This window comes from Ursus americanus, chromosome 10, assembly GCF_024610735.1.
Source record: "Ursus americanus isolate L20-20 chromosome 10, mUrsAme1.1.p, whole genome shotgun sequence".
NCBI classification, from domain to species: domain Eukaryota; kingdom Metazoa; phylum Chordata; class Mammalia; order Carnivora; family Ursidae; genus Ursus; species Ursus americanus.
In genome coordinates, this window is record NC_142136.1 from 30,901,541 (window position 1) to 30,923,735 (window position 22,195).

Sequence of the window (22,195 nt, forward strand, 5' to 3'; positions counted from 1 at the left end):
CAGATAATAATAGATATTGGAATGGGGCTTTAAACTCAAGGCCTTCTCACTTCACGTTATGCGCTTTTCTAATATACCACTAGGGATAAATCCACTTTTACAATAATGATTTAACTTCTGAAAGGGAATTTGAAAAGGACTGTCCTTGTCAATCCTTTGCCATCTCAATTCTTACCCCCTACCCCGTCTTCTGTCTTGTCATGCTGTTTCTCTCCAGCACCAAACTCAGCTGCTATTGAGGACACTTGTAAATTTGGAACAGTCATAAAAGCACAGGTCCTATCTTCCAGCAATGGTATTCAGTGACAGGAGCAGTGAGACAGAATGGGAAGGGAGAATTCAGCAGAAAGGTTTTAAGAATTTCCCTCTCTGATGCATGAACTAACTCAGAGGACACCAAGAGTTAGAGAAGAGCTGAGCCAGAAATGAGTTTGGAGCAAAGTGGCTGAGAATATCTAAGAAGTAAAGTCTGGTCTGAGAGGAAACTGTCTTGACCTGAGCCCGTGTGGCTCAAAAACCAAGCAACCTAGATGACACCAAGAGTTAGAGAAGAGCTGAGCCAGAAATGAGTTTGGAGCAAAGTGGCTGAGAATATCTAAGAAGTAAAGTCTGGTCTGAGAGGAAACTGTCTTGACCTGAGCCCGTGTGGCTCAAAAACCAAGCAACCTCGATGACTGTGGTGTTGTCACAGGGATACTGTGCCTTCTTTGGCTCTAAATAGTCTCCATTCTGTAATCTCATCCTGTTTTCTTATTGGTGTAACTTTTGATGTAACTTTTGATGTAAATGTAAAATTGTTTCCACATCTATAAAACAAGATAGTGGGGATCAGTGATTCCATTAGGGCACCTTTAGTTTTTAAATTATGTGATTTTTTTTTTTTAAGATTTTAAATATTTATTTGACAGAGAGAGAGACAGCCAGCAAGAGAGGGAACATAAGCATGGGGACCGGGAGAGGAAGAAGCAGGCTCCCAGCGGAGGAGCCTGATGTGGGGCTCGATCCCAGAACACCAGGATCACGCCCTGAGCCAAAGGCAGACGCTTTATGACTGAGCCACTCAGGCGCCCCTAAATTATGTGATTTTAAAATCCTGCCTTATACTAGTAATTTTGAATCTAGACCTAGTGATAATCAGACCTCTTTTGACTATGCAAAATTTCCCTTAAAATTATAATTTATATTTTTAACCAAATACAAAGAATTGCTGAAGCACTTTCAGATACAAGTTAAGGTGTTTTTTAAAAATCAGTTTTATTTCTTATTGAGATTGTCAGACAGCCTCATCTTAAGAATGACAACACAGACCCTGCTTCCAAAGTAATGGGGGCTGGAAAAACCCCGTGCCCTCAGATAATGGGTAGTGTTTCTTTAACGTAAGTAAAGGATTTCATGGCATGACATATCTTCTGATCACTTTCCATTGGTTGAAGGGGAGATTTTGAAAGCCAGATAGAAATTATAACATTAAATGACCAAATTAGTTTTTTCTCAAAATGCAGAGCTGATCTTCTAATTTATTTTTTAAGATTTTATTTATTTATTTGACAGAGAGAGAGAGAGCATGAGAACAAGCAGGGGGAGCGGCAGGGAGAGGGAGAGGGAGAAGCATGTTCCCCACTGAACTGGGAGCCTACTGTGGGGCTCGATCCCAGGACCCTGGGTTCAGGACCTGGGCTGAAAGCAGACGCTTAACCGACTGAGCCACCCAGGTGCCCCTGGTCTTCTTTTATTTTTATTTATTTAAGTAATCTCTACATCCAATGTCGGGCTTGAACTCAAGACCCTGAGATCAAGAGTTGCATGCTGTTCCCACTGAGCCAGCCAGGCTCCCCTTAATACTTTCAGTAAAACATATTTAGAAGGGAAATCTGTCCTCCTCCTAAAGGCATGTATTTTTTTCAAAGCAAATCTGTTTCTTTTCTATACTGTCTCTCTTGGACTGAGAGTAGTTTAAATTGTTAATCCTTTTCATTAGGGAGCTTTTTCAGTTTACTTGAAATGTTTCCTAGTGTTTTTTCTCAACTTTTAAAAAATACTTTCCCCCTCTTTTTTGTACTTATCTACATTTTTCTGTACTTATCTACATTTTTCTGTGCCTACTATAACTGTTAGAAAATGATTATAAAATGATTAATAATGAATCAAGGAGTTAAGCTCATGTCGATTGTAAAAGAATTTACCCAGTTATTTATTTTTTTTGCTTTATTTCTTAAGCTTATTTTATATTCATATTTTTATCCATTTTTAAATGTTTACTGAGGTTCATCTGCTCACCAGTTTTTTTGTGGAAAAAAATATCATACTGTAATCTTTTCTTGTCTTCATAATTAATAAACCTTAGACACTTGTGATTGTTTAAACGGCAGAAAAAAGACAATGGTTATCAAACTTAAAATGTTTCTTTTTAAAGAAAGCTAAAACTTCTGCTCTCTAGTCTTGAACAATCAGTGTGTTTCCTGATTGCAGAGTCAGGAAATACTTAACTTTTGAAGCAATAACGGTTATTCCTGGGAACTTTTATAATTGGCTGCATAGCGATAACGTGGACTTTAACAAATACAGCGAAATTACTGCTGGCTTATTTAAAAAGAAAGAGAACTTCTTAAGTGTGACAAAAGGCTAATTACTGAGGACCGCTTCAGTTTGGCATATTTAGTGCTCTCGGAGGACGACTTTCAACTGACTTCCTGACCAAAGGTATCTTTCCCTAGTGCTTTTTACTATCCAGATTTTTCTCCAGTGTTTGCCTAGACCTTTAAACATCAGTTGTGGTTCTTGTAGAATTTGTTTTCTTTTGAAGTCAGGTGGAGTGTAATTTTTATAATACCCCCGGATTTCTTGGAGTGTGATAACTAATTATGATAATGAGAAACCACAGCATGACTTCCAGGGATCTAGTGGCAATTTTTTTCCCCCTTCTAGAGTGAGGAATTGCTATGGTCTGATTTTTGATATTTGAAATTAAATTCTTTTATGAGGTCACTGAAGATGTAACAACAACATACTGGCTTAAGGTGGCACTGTGCTTTTTCTTAATATTATGAGGCATTTGAAAAAAAGCCCTGTTCATTTATTGTTTGTTGACTTGACTATTGTGTCTTAATGAAAATGAATAATTTCAATGGCTTAAGCTATTTCTGGTTTAACAGTAGAGTGAATTTTCCATGTCATTGCTCCTGTATTGACCCTGGTGCAAAAATAATCTCACAGAAATTTGGATCTGGATGAGGTCTTACTGACCATCTATCTAGCCCCCCTCCCACCCCCTTTCACTGGTGAGGAAACTCTAGGATGCAGAAGAGCACGAATTCCTGGCAGAGCTGGGGACAGAATACAAACCTCTCAGTCCCTATTTGGTAGAGTCTTTTTCATGATTGTTTTGTGTTAAAGATTAGGTGCTGCTACAGAATAAAAACCTTGCCTTTAGGGACGTCTGGGTGGCTCAGTTAAGCACCTGCTTTCGGCTCAGGTCATGATGCCAGTGCCCTGGGATCGAGTTCCACATCAGGCTCCTTGCTTGGCAGGGAACCTGCTTCTCCCTCTAACTGCTGCTCCCCCTGCTCGTGCTCTCTCTCTCTGATAAATAAATAAATAATAATAAAATCTTCAAAAACAAAGCAAAAAACCCTTGCCTTTAGTTGGCATTAAATCCTCATCAGGTTCCATGTGACATAGTCAGATATCCTGAGCAATGGCGTTATTCATGGCTCGAGTATGAATAACTAGATTATGCACCTAGAGTGTATAGTTTGAATGCCCCATGGCATCTGGAGACACTATGACACACACATTCACTTCCTGGCTGGGTGAGCACTGAGCAGAGTGAAAAGTTACAGCTTTCCATTTTTGGGGGTACCAGATCTCGAGTTAGCAACAGGAACTTACTAAACCTGTATCAATCCTAGAGAACTTTTATTAGGATTCTACGTAGTTGTTCACTACTATTTATACTCTGTTTCCTGACAGTAGTCACTCAGTTTCTTCTGAGCACAGAATACTTTCCCAGCAGTCACATGGAAGAATTCTGGGAAGAATAAAATCACCACCACTCAGTCCCCCACTGAAGAGTTTACAGTATAATGGTGGAGGGGGAAAAAGAGATGTTGAAAGATACAATACATATGAAGAGTCAGATTCATTCAAAAACATAGAAACGTACATATAAATATGTCAGTTAATACTGTCCTAGGGGAGAGTGCCATTTTTCCAAAATATCACAGGTATGTGCAAGTACTGGACTGAGTTTTATTTTTCTTGTGCTGCTTCTGATTGCTCCCTCAAATTAAATGCCTCGTAGAGTTTCATGTTTCTCTAATAACTCATTTCCCCACTATGGATATTTTACTGACCTTACTTTATCACTGTCTCTCCCCTGGTGTGGGCTCTGACTGTGTTGGCAGGGGCTGTGTAATGTTTTATGTGTACTTTCCACGTAATGATAAGCAGAAACAGCTGGATGGTGTCAGGTCAGTTCTGCAGGTGGAACCTCTCTGCAGCCCAGGTCATTAAAAGCTGTTGATAGTCATTACCTGAGGGAGGGTATTATGGTGCAGTTAACTACTCAGATTATTGGAAGATGAAATGACCAACTCACTTTAGTCAAGATGATAAGCTTTGCTTATGTAAACTGGATCATTAACTGAATTACATTCAGGTACTAAGCCTTTGCCTGTGGTCACAGGGAAGTGTCAGTAAGACTATAGAAATTCAGCCCCTAATCAAGTCCTCCCATATAAAAGCCCTCAATATAATGGTAGGGAAAGGGTACCAAGAGAGGAATTGATACACCTAAGGTTGAATCAACTTTAATTGTAGTCTCAAAGGTAGAATATAACTCTAATAATAGTTTACATATTTGTAACAAGATCAAAATTCTGCAGGTTCAAAAAAACAATCCTACAGATATTTCTTTACAAAGGCACTTCAGAAATTCAGGAACACTTGGGTTGCAAAATTAGATGGAAAAGCATTTTATGAAATATGGTTAGTGAGGAAGAAGGCATCCAGCTATCTTAGGGTTTTGCCTAACAGCCACTAGAATCATTCTGCCTGTTTTTTTTTTTTTTTTAAAGATTTTATTTATTTATTTGATGGAGAGAGAGAGAACAAGCAGGGGAAGGGGCGGGCAGAGGCTCCTCGCTGAGCAGAGAGCCAGACATGGGGCTCAATCTCAGGACTCTGGGATCAGAACCCAAGCCGAAGGCAGACACTTAACCAACTGAGCCGCCCAGGTGCCCCAGAATCATTTTGCTTTTTGCAGGGTTGCATATGTAGCTCACTCTCCTTAGCTTTGGCCCTTGTCAGATACTAAGGCAAAAAGGAAATGACAGAGGGCTAAGGTTGCTGGTCATGTGTTAGTAAAAACACCTGACTTCTTTCCCGAGACAGGTCAGGTGTTCAGGGTAGTCATTAAAACTATGGCATTTGGACTTTATTCTTTCATAGGAAGTACTTGACCAGCAAGCTGAAATTCTTATGATTTTGAACTGTGAGTGGTCTGGCAGTATATCCCAAATAATTATGAGAAAGAGAAGTTCCCATTTCAGAATTGCTGCTAGAAGATTTGAAGATATACCATATATGTCTAAATGTAAAACAACCCTGAAGATAAAATAATCTTTTCCAAGGATAAAAATTACCCACACCCCCCCTCCCCAATTTTTTTTTTCCCTTTGGCCAGCATAAGCATGTACTTTGTACCAGGAATCATTCTAGGTTCTGGGATACAAGAGAAAAAAGAAAAAAAAAAAAAACCAACAAAACAAAAACAAAAACAACCCACAAAAGACAAATCACTGCCCTCCTAGGGCCTACATTCTGGCAAATAAATTATACAGGAGGCTAAAAGAGGTAAGTGCTATAGACAGTTATGAAGTAGGGGAAAAAATCCAGGGTGTGTGTGTGTGTTGAGGTGGGGGGGGGGCGCGTGCTGCCTCACGAGATGGCCTTGGAGCATGGATTGAGTGAGATGAGGGAGTGAGCCATGCAGTGAACTGGGAGAGGAGCCTGGAGCACAAAGCCCTTGAGGGAGGAGTGTAGAGGGCACGTTCCAAGAATAGTTAGGAGGCCAGTGTAGCAGCAACAGTGAGAAAAGTTTAGGAGTAAGGTCATAGGAAGTGGGGTTAGGATGAAAGATGAAAATCTTGGTTGACCAGAGGTTGTATGGAGGACATGTAGCCACAGTGCATATTTAATATACACATGTCATATGCAGATGGCGTGGGCCCGTAGGGCATTGTAAGGATCTTGTCTTTTATTCTTAATGAAATGGGCACCTTGGAGGATTTACAGGTGAGTAACATGCCATTTGTTTAAGAAGGATTCTACTTCAGTTTAAAAAGGCTCCTTCTGGCTTTTGAGAGTAGTTTGAAGGGGGCAAGGGACACCAGTTAAAAGATTAGTGCAGTAAACCAAATGAGAGATGATGATTTGTATTCTGTTGTATGAATGTACCACATTTTATCTGTTTGCTTTTTCCCCCCTTCAGTTTTATTGAGATATAATTGACATACAAGGTTGTATTAGGTCAAGGTGTACAATAAAATGATTTGATACATGTATATATTGGGAAACGATTGACAAAATCAGTTTAACATCACTCACCTCACATAGTTACAGGTTTTCTTCTTGTGTTGAGAGCTTTTAAGATCTACTTGCTTCGCAACTTTCACCCAAATATATAATGTAGTTTTATAGTCATCATGCTGTATATGACATCCCCAGAACTCATCCCCAGAACTTGTAACTTTGGATCATTCCCGACACTCTCTTCACCTCCTTTGCCCCTGGCAACCACCAGTCTGTTTTCTCTATGAGTTCAGTTTTTAAAAATTCCATGTGTAATTGAGATCATGCAGTATTTGTCTTTCTCTGTCTGACTTATTTCAGTTAGCATGATGCTCTTGAGGTCCAGTCATGTTGTTGCAAATGGCAGGTTTCCTTTTTTATGGCTAAATAATATTCCACTGCACACATATTTATATCTGTGTATTACTTTTTTTTTTTTAATCTATTCATTGTGGAGGGACACTGAGGTTGTTTCCATTTCTTGGCTATTGTTACAATGTTGCAGTGAATGGGGGGGTACAGATATATTTTTTCAGATAGTAATTTTCTTTCTTTTGGATATATACCTGGGAGTGGAATTGCTGGATCATATGATAGTTCTATTTTTAATATCTTGAAGAAACTCCATCCTGTTTCCCATACTAACTGCAACAGTTTACATTCCCGCTGACACAATGTGGGGATTCCCTTTTCTCCACATCTTTGCCAGTACTTACCTCTGGTCTTTTTGATGATAACCAATTGGTAAGATGATACATCTCATTGTGGTTTTGATTGCATTTCCCTGATGGTTAGTGAGTGTTCATGTGTTGATGAACATTTGGGTTGGTTGTTTTGGGTATTGTGACTAAGGCTTCTGTGAATATTTGTGGACCAGGTTTTGTGTGGACATGTGTTTTCAGGGCTGTTAGCAAATTTCTAGGGGTGGAATTACTGGGTCATGAGATAGGTCTGTGCTTACCCCCTGAGAAACTCCCAAAGATTTTCTAAAGTGGTTTTGCCATTTCACATCTCTGCATACAATGTAGAGAGTTCCGGTTGCTCCACACTCCAGCGGGACTTTGTCTTTTTGGTGTTAGCCATTCTAATAGGTGTGTAATGGTATCTTATTATGGTTTTAATTTGCATTTTTTCTGAAGGCTAATGCAGATGTGGAGTGTCTGGATCTTAATCTCTTTATCCAGAAAATTTATTTTATGCTCATTGTTGAAACTTTGGTTCCTTTCAGCTGACACTTACAATAACTTTTATTTATTGTTTGCATTTATTTATTTTTTCAGTCCTGGTTGATATGCGTTAGTGTATACTTTTTTTAATCTTAATTTTTTTAAGACCTCTGACCCCATATAATAACTTTTCAAAGTACTGAAAGGATATATTATGATTTATTAAAGGTTGGCAGTGGCCTATTTAGTCTTCTAGTTTTGTTTTGGGGAGACTAATGCACTTAAAATGGGAGAGTATAATAATGATATCAAAGTTCTATCTTCCCTTTAAATCATTTATGTCCGACAGTGTAATTTAAGTTTATGCTTTATCCTATACAGGGTCCTTCTATACGTTATCATTTAGGATGAGAATGTATTCCGTGTGATAAGAACATGTCTAAGTAAACCTGAGTTATCTCTAAGTATTCAATTGAAATGCGGATTTTCACTTCTTTCGCAGGTTCCTGATGTGATCAGCAGCATAAGGCAGTTGTCTAAGGCTGCCATGAAAGAGGATGCCAAAGCCAGCAAAGACAACGAGGATGCCTTTTACAACTCTCAGAAGTTCGAAGTCCTGTACTGCGGGAAGGTGACGGTGACCCATAAGAAGGCCCCGTCGAGCCTCATCGACGATTGCATCGAGAAGTTCAGCTTGCACGAGCAGCAGCGCCTGAAGATCCAGGGCGAGCAGCGCGGCGCGGACGCGGGCGACGACCCGGTGGTGTTCGAGGCCGCGGCGCCCGGCCCAGCCACCGACATCCTGTCCGAGGAAGGGGATGGCGTCCCCGACGCCCAGCCTGCCTTACCGCCCGCGGCCAGCCAGCCGGGGCTGCCCAGCTCTCGAGCTGGCTTCCCGGAGCGGATTTTGGAAGATTCTGGCTTTGATGAACAGCAGGAGTTCCGGTCTCGGTGCAGCAGCGTCACCGGAGTCATGCAAAGGAAAGTTCACGAGAACAGCCAAAAACCACTGCCGCGAAGGAGGCACGCCAGCGCGCCGAGTCACGTACAGCCTTCGGACTCAGAGAAGAACCGGACGATGCTGTTCCAGGTGCGGCCAGGCGGGGTGCTGGCGGGGGGAGGAGGGTGAAGCACGCAGGGCTCGCTAGCCAGCTGCAGCCAGCGCAGGCCCCTCCCCGTTTGGCGCCCTGCGCTGGTCCAGCTTTTATTCCTTCGGCTGGCAAGCAGGGAAGGCATGTGGAGAGAAGAGCAAAGAAAGCAGAGAAGTAGAGAAGGGCTCAGAGGCAGACATGGAATGTGGATTTTAGGAAGTGAGGGAACAGGGTGAGGAGAGATGGAGAAAGAAGCGATTAAACACGTTACCCTTCATATCACCAGCATTTGCCTTAGGGTGATTCTTAAATAGATGTTGTGTCTTACAGAGGATTTAAAGATGTGAATAATCTGGGAAAGTGTAATAGGCATGGAGGAGAAAGAGAAAAGTTTTCTTTGGAGAAGGAAAAGTCTAGAGACTCCTAGGTCTATTTTCAGATGATGTGACACAAAAAAAGAAAGTTAAAGAAACACCATGGACGGGACAACTTATTGGATCCATTGCTAAAATAATGTGGTGCAAGCTATGTTATAGGTGTGAAAGATACATCTTCATTAAAAAGTAGTCTTTGAATTTATACGGGATACAGTAAATGTCAAGTTCCACCTAAAAGAACTTAAGTCAAAACAATGCCCTGGAGAGGTTCTTTAAGTCCTCAGCTTGTAATATCTGAGTTTTCTTGAAAAAAAAAAAAAAAAAAAAAAGAGCGACTGTCCTTTTATCCTGTGGTAGTGAACCCTTGGGTAGGAAATTCCACTGTGTACCTTGATAAACAGACCCAGTGTGTAATACTTGCTTATCAGAAGCCTGTGGGTTCTTTTGTTTTGTCCTGTTTTGTTTTTGATAACTCTAGGCATGTAATGAAAGAATCCAAAGTCTTTTCTTGGGTGATACGTTGACTGAGCTTCCTCTCTTTTGGGAGCTCTCAGATGTATTCATTTTCTCAGCTAGCCACGGTAATTGGTGTTAATTTCCCTGGTTGTGGATTTTCAAAAAGTTTAATCTGCTCTACTGCAAATGTTATCGTTTTGTTGACCATTTTGGGAGGAATTATGATTATAAATTATGGTTACATGATTGATGTTTTTAGAAATCATGAAGTGAAGAAAGATTGCAAGTTTTTAAAAGGACGATCATTTTTAAAGAACAGAATGGTTTCTTGTAAACTAAGACCAACTTAATTTTCATGAGTTTTAGACAAAAGGAGGAAATGTGTTTAGGCAGCTGATATTTGGAGTTGAAATACTGGTTGGATTGGATTTTGAAGCACATTGGATGTTGAAGATATGTATAGCAATTGAATCTATATTACTAGTTGGATATTAATTGTAAAGTAAGATGTTAGGTCCTTGCGAGTTGAAATTAACTGGAATGTTTTTATTTTTAAGGTTGGGCGATTTGAGATTAACCTTATCAGTCCAGACACTAAATCAGTTGTGCTTGAAAAGAATTTTAAAGATATCTCTTCTTGTTCTCAGGTACGTATTAAAGTACGTCATAGGTTTGACGAAACCAACTTAATCTTATTTTTAACTTAACCACAAAACAACTAGAAGTAAACTCCTTTAAATTTTACGATTTTTTTTCATTTTAATTTTTTGGGTGGATTTGTCTTAAATGAAGTGCTTCTGTGTTTATGTCTCTACTAGTAACAAAATCCTGTCTAAGTCCCTCAGTATCATAATAGTTGGTCCTCATTTTTATCACCCTTTCTCCTCATAACGTCACTTCATCAAATTCTGTCCTCTGGTGGAATTTTTGTGGCGGTGAGTTCTTTTGAAAATATCTTCAGTTAGTGTTCCTCAGTCTTGGGCAGTGGGACTTGTGGGTATGACTGAGTCGAGTTTGCTCTTTATGCCGTAGTAGGTAGTAAAAGGAGAACTAGCACTTTCCACTTCTTTTAATGTAAATGCTAAAGTTTGAAAAGAAAGTGTTGGTATATTTTTGCTCTTTTGTTTATTTTTAATTCACAAACTGTATATTTGAACACTTTGAAGTTACTGATACAGCTAGACGTGTACAACAAGGTCATAGTAGGCATAAACCAGTGTCCTAAGGACCACAAGAATAATTTAGAATATCAATCCCACAGGGAGAGCCACCTAAATGTACTGTAAACATAGAAAGAATTTTTAAAGATGTTGGACTAGAGAGAGTATCTAAATCTCAATATGGGAAGGTTAAGAGTGCAAGGATCCCTCTGTGGAAGTCTCTGGAATAGAGAGGGATTAACTTCTTTCCTAGCAGGGTGGCTTAGAGGCACCTTTAGGGACCCAGATCTGGCTAAGGTCCTCTTCTGTATTTTAATGTTGAAAAACCAAGACTACCTATTTATTTTTAAATTCCAGAGTTAGTGTGGCCCTAGGTATAGTATTCAGACACTCTGCCCTTTCAAAAATGATGAGCTTTTGTACCTCTTGTTAATTATTCCCCTCAGCTTCAGCTAATGCCTTTTCACTTCTAATATTTTAATATTTGTTCTATTAATGGTGACATAAAATTATGTCACGAAGATTAAAACGTTCTACTCTAATAACTGAGAGAGAGGCAGCATCTGATTATAGGAATGATAAATGGCACTTTTCTAAATTCCTATTTAAAGGACCAAAAACTGGGTAGAAAGATTGTATTCACTTGAACCGAAAAAGTAGTTGTTAAGTGTTCTTGTAATTACCTGTTTACTGGGGAGAGTCCCTGCAAGATCATAAACTTTGTGAGGTGTCTCATTCTGCTATTTTGTGGTGGCTCATTCTGTAGGGCATCAGAATAAGAATGTTAAGATAGAGCTTAATACTTAGGTGTTCAGTAAATGTCGAATGAACATTTCTGTGTGTGGAACCTTGTGCCAAGTACAGAGGAGAAAGTGATATGCAAACCAGCGTAGTTCCTGCCCCCGGAACACAGAGGGTCATCCAAAGAAGTGGTACCTCTCACCCACACATTTCTCAAACCTCCCAGTAGGGAACCAGCAATGCTCATTGAACATCCAAAGGAAAAAAAAATAGAGAGGGGTAAAAAAAAAAAGAAAAAAAGAACCACCCAAACCAAATATATGAAACTGGCAATTCAAACATGATTTTGGTTTTTCCCCTCTTTTTTTTTTTAAAGCGAGTATGTGGAGGAAGGGGAACCCTTTTGCACTGTTGGTGGGAATGCAAACTGGTGCAGCCACTCTGGAAAACGGTGTGAAAGTTCCCCAGAGAGTTAAAAATAGAGCTACCCAATGACCCAGCAACTTACCCAAAGGATACAAAAATACTAATTTGAAGGGGCACATGCACCCCAATGTTTATAGCAGCATTATCAACAATAGCCAAACTGTGGAAAGGACCCAAATGTCCATCAGCTAATGAATGGATGAAGAAGGTGTGATTCTCACACACACACACACACACACACACACACACACACACACAGGAATATTACTCAGCAATCAAGAAGAATGAAATCTTGCCATTTGCCATGACGCGGATAGAGCTAGAGTATATTATGCTAAGTGAAATAAGTCAATCAGAAAAAGACAAAAACCATATGATTTTACTCATATGTGGAATTTAAGAAACAAAACAGATGAACATCGGGGAAGGGGGGATAAAAAGAGACAGGGAAGCAAACCGTAAGAGACCCTTTTCTTTCTTTTTTTTTTTTTTAAAGATTTTATTGATTTATTTGAGAGAGAGAGAGAGAAAACACCAGATGGGGGAGGGGCAGAGAGAGAAGGAGAAGCAGACTCCCCACTGAGCATGAGACCAATACGGGGCTTGATCCCAGGACTCTGGGATCATGACCCGAGCCGAAGGCAGATGCTTAACTGATGGAGCCATCCAGGCATCCCCCATAAAAGACTCTTAATGATAGAGAACAAACTGAGTGTTGCTGGAGGGTGAATGGGTTGGGGGATGGGCTAAATTGGTGAGGGCTATTAAGGAGAGCACTTGTTGTGATGAGAACTGGGTGTTGTATGTAAGTGATGAATCACTGAATTCTATACCTGAAACTAATTTTACCGTATATGTTAACTAACTAGAATTAACATAAAAACTTGAAATAAACAAGTTTTGTATCCTAACCTTCTGGTTCAGAAAAAGAATTAAACATTTGTGGAAAGGCCTTTGATCAGAATAATTGTCAAGTTAATCTCTGCTCCCCCCTGCCCTACTCTTATTACTTCTTTTCACAGAATTGAACTGATACCATGTGGCCACATTCAGCAACAGGCCTGCTTTTTTTTTTTAACACATGCATACCTACAAACATTTCTTTATGCAAAATCTATAGGACTGTGTCCCTGGCAAGCATGAGGAATAAGGGAATGGTTTTCTTTCCCGGAAACATTGTCACTGCTTGAGAATTCCCTGAACTAATGAGGTCCTATGAATTTTTCCCATTTAGTACTCAGCTAATAAAAGATATTTTGTTATCACTAAGGACTTGTACCAGATGGAATTTACTTCCAATTCGTGAATGGTAGTAACCTCACCCCTCCTTACTGACTTTTTACTTTTGGTCTGAATTGATTTCCTTTATTCACATCCATTGGATCGACTGAGCATATTACAAGAATAATGGTTACCATTTATCGAAGTTATGTGCCAGTAACTATAATAGATAATTATCAGTTGTAAATCTCAAAAATTGCTGAGATCTGTTATCTAATGATATCTATTACTGTTATCTAATGAGAAATGGAGCCTCAGAGATCATTACTAGAAACCCAGCACAGTGTCTCATGCCTTGTAGAGGGTTTGAACTAAGAATGAAGCACAAATCTGTCTGACTCCAAAGCCTGTTTTCTTGTCACCAGGATTTAAGTGATTTCAGGACTACTTTAAATTTTTTGTCTACCTGGCTTTTTCGAGTACTGTGCTTGCTATTAAAATAACAAGGTGCTGTCTACTAATTGGTATGTATGTATTCAGCCTGGCTGAAGTTCACAGATGATTCAGAATTTTTTATTACGTATAGCTGAGGTTATTTAGCCTGCAATCAGAAAGTACAGTGATTTGTACATTTGGATAATTGACATCTGCAGTAATTTCTTTAATGTATTAGTTTTCTAACAGTTGTGGCTCCTTAAATATCTATATATGGACAGATACTCTAGTATGTTGAATGCACGCTTTAGGGGATTCATGCCATTTAATTAGAGCATTATTAGTTATAGTTTTTCTGATTCTTACTTAGCTTCATATGGACAAGAACAGGGTTTATGATAAACCATTAGACTGCTCGTTCCAAGACCAATAAATTGAAAACTCTATTACTTGCAAACACTACGTGGCAATTTTATTACAAGAGACAATGAATCATGCCATCGTATTTTTCTTCCCATGGCCCAGAATCCCGGTGTGCAGGAGTGTTTGTCTGAAACAAAACAATCTAAGTTGCTGTTTCCCTTTATTTTATGTGTCAGAAGACCACGGCATAAGTTTGCTTTGACATTATGTCCCCTATCATGATAGCGGGCCGAGAAGGAGAAATTCATGGAAGCGTGAAAGCATAGGACTGATGCCGATTTCCATAGCATTGAGTAAAAGGACATATTGCAGTAAACACTGTACTTCTTTCCCCCTCGCAGGGTATAAAACATGTTGATCATTTTGGCTTCATCTGTCGGGAGTCAGCAGAGCCCGGGCTGAGCCAGTATATCTGTTATGTGTTCCAGTGCGCCAGCGAATCTCTGGTAAGTGGTGTGATTGTTGCCTGTGCGCTCCTGGTCTCTCAGGAGCCCGAGCCTCACAGAACTGCTACCAGTGGAAAAAGAAAAGGGCATCTAGAAACAGGTTTCTGCTCTTTAAAGCAGCAGTAGGAAAACAAAAACAAATTGTCATGGTAATTTTTAAGCCTAGATACTTTCTTGAGTTTAAGGAATCCAGTCATGTTATCAGGGCTTTTTTTAAAAGGTAGGAAAAGACTAATAATAGGAGAAGAGCTGTTATTTTTTTCCATTGCTTATGTAAGTTGAGAAGGAAGACCATTGATCTCTTACTCTCTGAATTATTATAACATCTCAGAGGAGGTAATGCTGTCATCAGCAGAGCAGAGAAGGATTTTGTTTTCTTTATTTCATTAGTCACTGTTCTCATTTTTAAAAAACTTTATTTTTTAATGGTCTCAGTTTAGCCTTCATGTTATTTTTTTGGAATTTGAAAGTCCATTCTTTCCAGCACCCTCCCCTCACTCCCTCCACCTGCCCCTTTATGGCAGCCGTTGGAGTTGAAGAAACATTTACGGCAAACGTAGAAATACATGTGAGTGACTAAACATATTTCCATATTTTTCCCTAAAGTTTTTGACTTCTTCCACTTGTATTATCTCTCCTAACCATCTTAACACAAACCCTTAGCTCTATCACCATACTTTGAAGAAAAATATTTCCTTAGACATATAATCCTCCTGCAAGCATTTCTCCTGGGGAAACAGACACCATTTAGACATAGACAACAAGCCAGGCAGCATTCTTCTCATTTCTTTGGTGCATGTTGCCATCATTTCTGCTCAACTCTGGCCTTCCATATTCCCCATGTGGAAGGAATACGGAAGCGTAGGAATAATGAAGAAATGGGAATGAATTGGTACCAAGGCACTTTCTGACTGGGGCTCTCTGGGTCTCAGCCTGTTTTCTCTGGGGAATATAGCGCTCCCATCACTAACAGCTTCTTACTCAAGAGAGTTCCATTTGTCTTTCAGGCTTACACCAGATAATTAGCCATACATAGGAAAAATCCACATGTTGAGATTCAGATGACCATGATATAATAGTTTCAGTTCAGGACTCGAGATAGAAATTTGAGAGTTGCCATTATCTAAATGATAGCTGGAGGCATGAGAGAAGATGAGTGCCGGCAGGGAGAGAGAGAAAGCCCAAGAGAAGCAGTGACCGAGCGCTGGAAAGTGCCAACCAAGTAAGATGTAGGTAGAAAATAGCATCAGGAGAATCCACTGTCCCTCTTCCCGCTTACCCCTCACTCCCTGCCTCCTTCATCCCTCTTCCTAGCTAAGGCTGATTCTTCCACATTCTGGATCCCTTTCCAAAACCTGTCCTATATTCCATGTTTTATTTTGGCATCTCCATTTACCCAGCTTCCCGTTTTAGAAATCATAACACATTCTCCTTCACCTACTATATTCACTTGTTCACCAAATCCTGTTAATGCAAAGATAGAAAGGTTTCTTCTCCAATTCTCCTCCTTTCCCTCTATTCTGGGTATTCATCTTCCCTGCTTAGACTATCACACTAATGGCCTAACTAGTCTCGCTGCTACTAGCTTAATCTGTCATCTATCCACTTTCCACATCGTGCTATAGCTTTATTTCTCACAAAATTTCCAGGGACCAGTTTATGCCTCCTTGTTAAGAGACAAAGTCTAGATTGTGTGGCATGGCAGAAAGACCTTCCTCCTTCTCTGGTCCACACTGGGATGCCTCTTCTTTTCATGGCTGTGTCCTCACACGGGCTCTCCCATCTCTTCAGCTGGTCTCTGGGCCAGACAGCAGTGGCTGGTGTGATGATTGGTGTGGTGCAGCTTTCCTTTGGTTTGCTACTGAAGCAACAAATGGTTCATGCGCGGGACATGTGAGATTGAGGATTTAAGTGAGTGGCTGGGGCTGAAGTTCTGAGATCACTGTTGGTTGCACAGAACGAGGAGTCTGCTGTGTCAGAGGAGGCCAGAGCCAGGGCTCCCACAGTGAGATTGTCAGGCAGAGAAGGTGGCCATGTGGGTTTCAAGGTCTGCCCTGCTGCTAAACAACGAGATTATGCTGTATTTTCATTATGTATTTTTCACATTCTCTTTTCTACTGCTTCATGGGATGTGAGGCAGGCCTGGCCATGCTTTACTGTGACTTGAATCCCCTTCTTCTTTTCTACTTGCATTTGTACACATCCTAGTGAAGTCTTTTTGGATGGCTTTTTTTTTTTTTTTTTTTTTTTTTCTAGGAATCGACTTTTTAGTTGCTTTGTTGTCAGTGCTCTTGTCACATATGGTTCACAGGTCTCTTAACAGTTCCTATTAATCCCCACTCTTATTTGTTTACATAACTTTCTAGTTCACTAGACTGTGACTCCCACAAGTTCAGGACCATTCTTATTCTTGTCGTACCCTCCAGTGTTTCTAGAGTAACAGGTGCTTGTTAAGTGTGTTTCGAATGAGTGAGTGTGTTACCCCTACTTCAGGCAATCATTGTCTAGGTGCCGATTAATCTCATTACTGTAGAGCCTGCATTGAGAGGAAGGGTACATAAAGCCTTCTTATTCTCAATCTCATTTGTAGGTTTTATTTTGTTTGTAATTTTCAGGGTCTTTTGATTTGCTTTGTTTTTTTCCTCCCTTATACATGTAGAATGAGATTTTGAAACAGGAAGTCAGAGTAGAAGGTGTGGGACTGTGCGGTATTTTCCACCTTGAGAAGCTCTGTGACTAAGGCAACAGCCCAGCGTGGCTGAGAATGTCTTCCTTTTACATGGAAGCTGTAGCAGAATCGCCATTTTGGCACTGTTATTTAAGAAGAGCAGGCCTTTGCTAGAATCTTTTAAAACTTGTTAATTCTAGTTTTATCAGTAAGCATCTTAACTGAATAGTGGGGCATCAGAAGTGCAAGCTAGAAGAAAAATTAAATGAGATTTCCTGTATAAAAGAGTATGGTTCAAGCAGCTGACATATAGAACAAAACAAAACAGTTAATTAAATATTACAGGTCTAAGCAGTGTTATGAGTGATGTGGCTTGGCAGTTGTGTAAGACAAAGTATTGCAAAACCACACATGCTGACTTATCTTCGCTGAGCAAAAAGAATACTCACTAGCATTTTCTTTTCCGTCTTTTTAACAATTGCTGTGAATTGATTAACAGTATAGTGTTTTCATGGGTCCTGGAGAGTTACACTCCAAATTTAAATGCTCAGTATGCCTTCCTTCCTTCCTTCCTTTGTAAAATATCTGTAGGCAGTTGGCTTCATCTGGTTTAACCAACACTTGAGATTTGTGGAAATTTTTTTGCATTCTCCAAAATTGGTTTAAAAGGCATGGGGAAAAAAATGGAAGTTGCTCCAAATAGACAAAGAAAAAGTAAAATCCCACAGATGCAGTCTACAGTGTCCAGGACAAGTATGAAAAAAGAACAAAGAAGATGGCTTAGGCTCCCAAGACACAGGGTTTGTATAGGGTTTAATAGTTGATATTTTTCCAGAGAATTAAACTAGGTAATCCTGTGATTCTTAGGCTTATTCTTAAATGCCATAGAATACCTAAATTTGGTGCATAAATGTTTATGAGCATTATCTTCATTATGGATTTTTACCTTAATATCAGAAATTGGCTTTCTTTGTCCCATCTCATACTTTTCACTGGAAATTTAATTTTGGCTGTTAGTAATGCTAAGAATACTCTCCTTCTGTTTGCATAGGATTGATTTATCTTTGTGCATTCCTTTATTTTTAGTCTTTCAACATGACCTATGATTTGTTGTTGTTGTATCTAGAATAAAGCACTGCACTAATTTGAACTTTTAGTTGCTCTGATCCCATGATAGAATTTATAGGCCATCTTAAAAAAGTGATGAATCTAAAAAAACAAAACATTTAAAAACATTTAAAATTCTAGAAATCAAATATTTTAGTAATATTCGTGGCTGGAAGAAATTGGTAGCCACATATTAGACACCATTGAAATGGCCTCTTGTTTCATCTAGAAATAGAGAAGAAAACATGAAAGTTCAGTATTTTCATTGGAAGTCTTTTACAAGTTAGTATTACTAAATAACAAATAATAAATCCATTTGACAGCCAACCAGATAACTCATCCTTTCAGTGCCTTTAACAAATGAGAAACAAGAAAATAGAAACAAACATGCACATAAGCAATTGAAATTGTTTTTGAATATATACCTAACAAGGCAAATGAAATAAAACTGCAAAGGCATTAAGCATATAGTGCTTTTATTTTCAAGAACAAGAAATCTTTATTTTTTAATTATAGTATAAAAGAACAGCCTTTATGAATAACCCATTTTTATTTATGGAACAATGTGAACTTATTCATAAGCCTTTTAAAAACTTGGTAACATAGTAAAACATAACTGAATAATGACTGGCTGCTTAGTGTTTGATCTCTCCTTTTAGTAGTAATATTAGAAGAATTAAGTTTCTTTTTCATTTCAGGTTCTTCATATACTCACATGCAGAAGTAGATTAAATCCTTTAAATAATACCTTATTCTTAAACCTGGCTGAAGGGGGAGGGGAAAGAGAGACTTTAAAAAAGTGGTTTTCAATTTCAAAGCTAGCTTGGGGGAGGCCCTTGGTACTCCACAGCTCCCCATGGAAGCTTGAGACTTTGATCTCAGTTCTACAGCATGGGAAAACCACAAGTTACATTGATGATTGTGTCGCAGAGACATGGCCTGAAGTCGGGTTAGCAGTGCATGAGGGGGAGCTGATAGTTGGCCCCACAGAAGCAAGCAGGAAACTAGAATGCTAGATTCACACTTCTTGATTGAGTCATTGGGAGGGCTCGGGAGAAATCAGCTGGTGGTTTTCAAACTGGCTGACCTAGTGGTGAGACCCAGCTGTTGCACAGTACGGTGTCAGAACTTCTTAGTATCGCATATCAGAAGTGAAATGATAACAAATTAGCAGACATAGAGGTAAGACCAGCAACCTTCACAGACTTCCCTCACATTCATTAAATTGAACTCATTCCCCCTCTGCCAGAAGTTTGCTTAAACCTGTGTTTTGTTTTTACACTAAAAGCGATCCAGAAGGATAAAGTGAATAGGATACCTATTACCAAAAGTGAACATTAAGCCTATTTCGTTGCTCCCTATATATTGCAGAAAGAACTTCTAAAGAAATCTGATACACTACTTAATGACACAAAGATCTGATTGACTGTCGGTTAAACTGTCAGTGATGCTGTCCGACTCAGTGGGATCTAAAAAGAGCCTCCAAGTAATCAGTGTTATACACATGAAAATGGTCTTACTCTATCCAGCTTTCAGTGATAGTATAATTGAAGGTCTAACTTTATACTTGGTATTTTCTCTCTACTAGCTTTGTAGTTGTCCAATTCCATTATTTATTATTTAGTTAGCATCAACAAAGTCCCATATTGCTGTTGGGCTTTTAATATGTTACTGTGAAGGCACATGTTTTAGAGACCTGAGTTATGTTTCTTCTTGTAGGTCGATGAGGTAATGCTGACTCTGAAACAGGCCTTCAGCACCGCGGCCGCCCTGCAGAGTGCCAAGACCCAGATTAAGCTGTGCGAGGCCTGCCCTATGCACTCTTTGCATAAGCTCTGTGAAAGGATTGAAGGTACAGTAGAACTTGGCGGGAGCGAAAGAAAAGTTTGCTTTGGCATCTGAGAAGTGAGAAAGTCGTTACTGTGGGCGGATGGGTCTTTGTTTCCAGGTGAAACCAGGGCCCAGAGAATCATTTCTCACGTCCGGTCAAATTTGTGTACTCAGTCTCTCGGAGGTGCTTGCCTTTTCCCCTCCTCTTTCTTTCTCTTTTTCATTTTTCTTTCTTTCTTTCTTTTTTTTTTCTGAAGGCAGACTCAAAAAAAGGAGTTGTATTTCCCACAGTTCTTAAGATTGCTATGGACTTAGTCGGAACTGACCAAATATTTGTCGAATGGGTGAAGAGAGGCAAAAACATCCCAGAATGTCAACTATTTTTATTTAAGTCTGTTTTTATTCTCTCTCACTTGATGTGTTCCTTTTCCCTAACAATGTAGAACTGGAATGGACCTTGTGTGGCTTTTGAGGGACATTTGAAAATGACAGAGATAGTGGGTGTGATATCATAAAGCAGGTTTTTAAAAAAAGTGTTCTGAGGAGCAGAAATGAGGAAGAGGTGACTCTTGACTCACATCCCCTCTCTCCTTGTTATCTCTCATTAACAAAAGAGGTTGGAAACGACTTCACAGAAGAAACGCAATTTGGTAAACATGTGTTAAGCATCTGCTGTGTGCCAGGCATTGTGGCAATAGGCAATACAGAAATGACTGAGATGCAGGCTGTGCCTTCAGAAGCTTCCAGAGTGGAAGACAGGCATATGAGCCCGTTAATGCAAGTCAGGATGATGGGGGTTATGAGAGATGGGGAGAGTGCAAGTGCCAGAACACGGCAGAGAATGGTCTCGTCATTGTAAATGCAAATTGTGAATTCTGTTCAGTAAACAGCAGAATCGTAGGCACAGGGCGGAATTGATGATGAACAGCAGTGTTTATCGACTATCCATTCAGCTGTGTGACCCAGGACTATTTAAATGTAATGTTCAGATTTTAAAATTTATAATTTTTACAATGCACATAATTTTTGCATTTGTACACTTGCGAAAATGGAAGATTCTTTGGTGTACAGTAAAGAGAGCATCATAAATCTGTGGAAGAGAAGCTGAATTGCTTAGGAAATAGTGTTAGATCAATTTGGTATCCAAAGAGAGAAAGATTCCTCCCACTTATCCTACTCAAAATACACTCTAGGTGGATCAAACCCCTCACTGTAAATAAAATATTAAAATCATTAAAAGAAAATAAGAATATTCTGGTATCCTTAAACAAGGAAACCTTTATGAAGATACAAAAATGCAAAAGCTGTTAAAAGAAGTTGTGGACAGATTTGACCTCATAAAAATTTACATTCTTTACATAACAAGTATTTCCTTGGAAGTTAAATGAGGAGAGAGCAGATTGGTAATCAGAATTTATTAGAATTCTTAACGGTCTGAAAGAGAAAGATAAAACTACCAGTAGGAAATGACACAATCCATATTAAAAAACACTCATATGAAAAGAAAATTAAAAGGTCCAGTAATAAAAATGAGAAGATTTTCAACCTCCCTAGATGTCAGAGACATGAAAATGGAAACAATAAAATAGTCATCAGATTAACTGTTGGTGAAATTGTGGAGATATTGATATATTTGTGTGAGGCTGAATGTAATGTAAATTGGGATAGCCATTTTGGGTGACGATGGATAGAAATTCATTAACCTAAAATTACCCACTAGTTCCCCGTCTTGATAAGAGAAGCTCTTATATAGGTTTAGAAAGTGACATTTTCAAGGTTGTATTGTTTTTAAATAAGGGAAAATTTGAAACAACCCAAATATGTATCAATAGCATAACTGAAGTATGTTCATACAATGGAACAATTAATAGGAATGAATTCCAGCTGTATATTGACTTGGATACATCTTAAAATTATATAATTGAGTGAAATGGTCATTTGTTGGTAACACATACGCTTTGTTCTGTCTGGAAAAATACATAATATAATACCCTGTGTTTCTTTTTTTAAAGGACTTTTAATATGGTCTACTTTTAGATTTACAGGAAAGTCGCAGAGTTTCCAAATGTTTGTTCCCC

The 22,195-nt window shown here is 39.1% G+C and overlaps 1 protein-coding gene across 4 annotated transcripts in view; it reads left to right on the top strand.

The window, feature by feature from the left end:
- TBC1D4 (TBC1 domain family member 4) overlaps nt 1–22,195 on the top strand; it is a 181,978-nt gene that overhangs the window by 100,201 nt on the left and 59,582 nt on the right. For 3 of the 4 annotated variants that reach the window (XM_045811042.2, XM_087865086.1, XM_087865087.1), the window contains exons 2-5: nt 8,239–8,826; nt 10,218–10,307; nt 14,408–14,512; nt 20,007–20,139. In XM_045811042.2, coding sequence (XP_045666998.2) covers nt 8,239–8,826; nt 10,218–10,307; nt 14,408–14,512; nt 20,007–20,139 — 916 coding nt within the window. Of the gene's footprint in view, nt 1–2,453; nt 2,701–8,238; nt 8,827–10,217; nt 10,308–14,407; nt 14,513–20,006; nt 20,140–22,195 lie in introns of those variants that run through there. The other variant, XM_087865088.1, reaches the window with a different exon arrangement.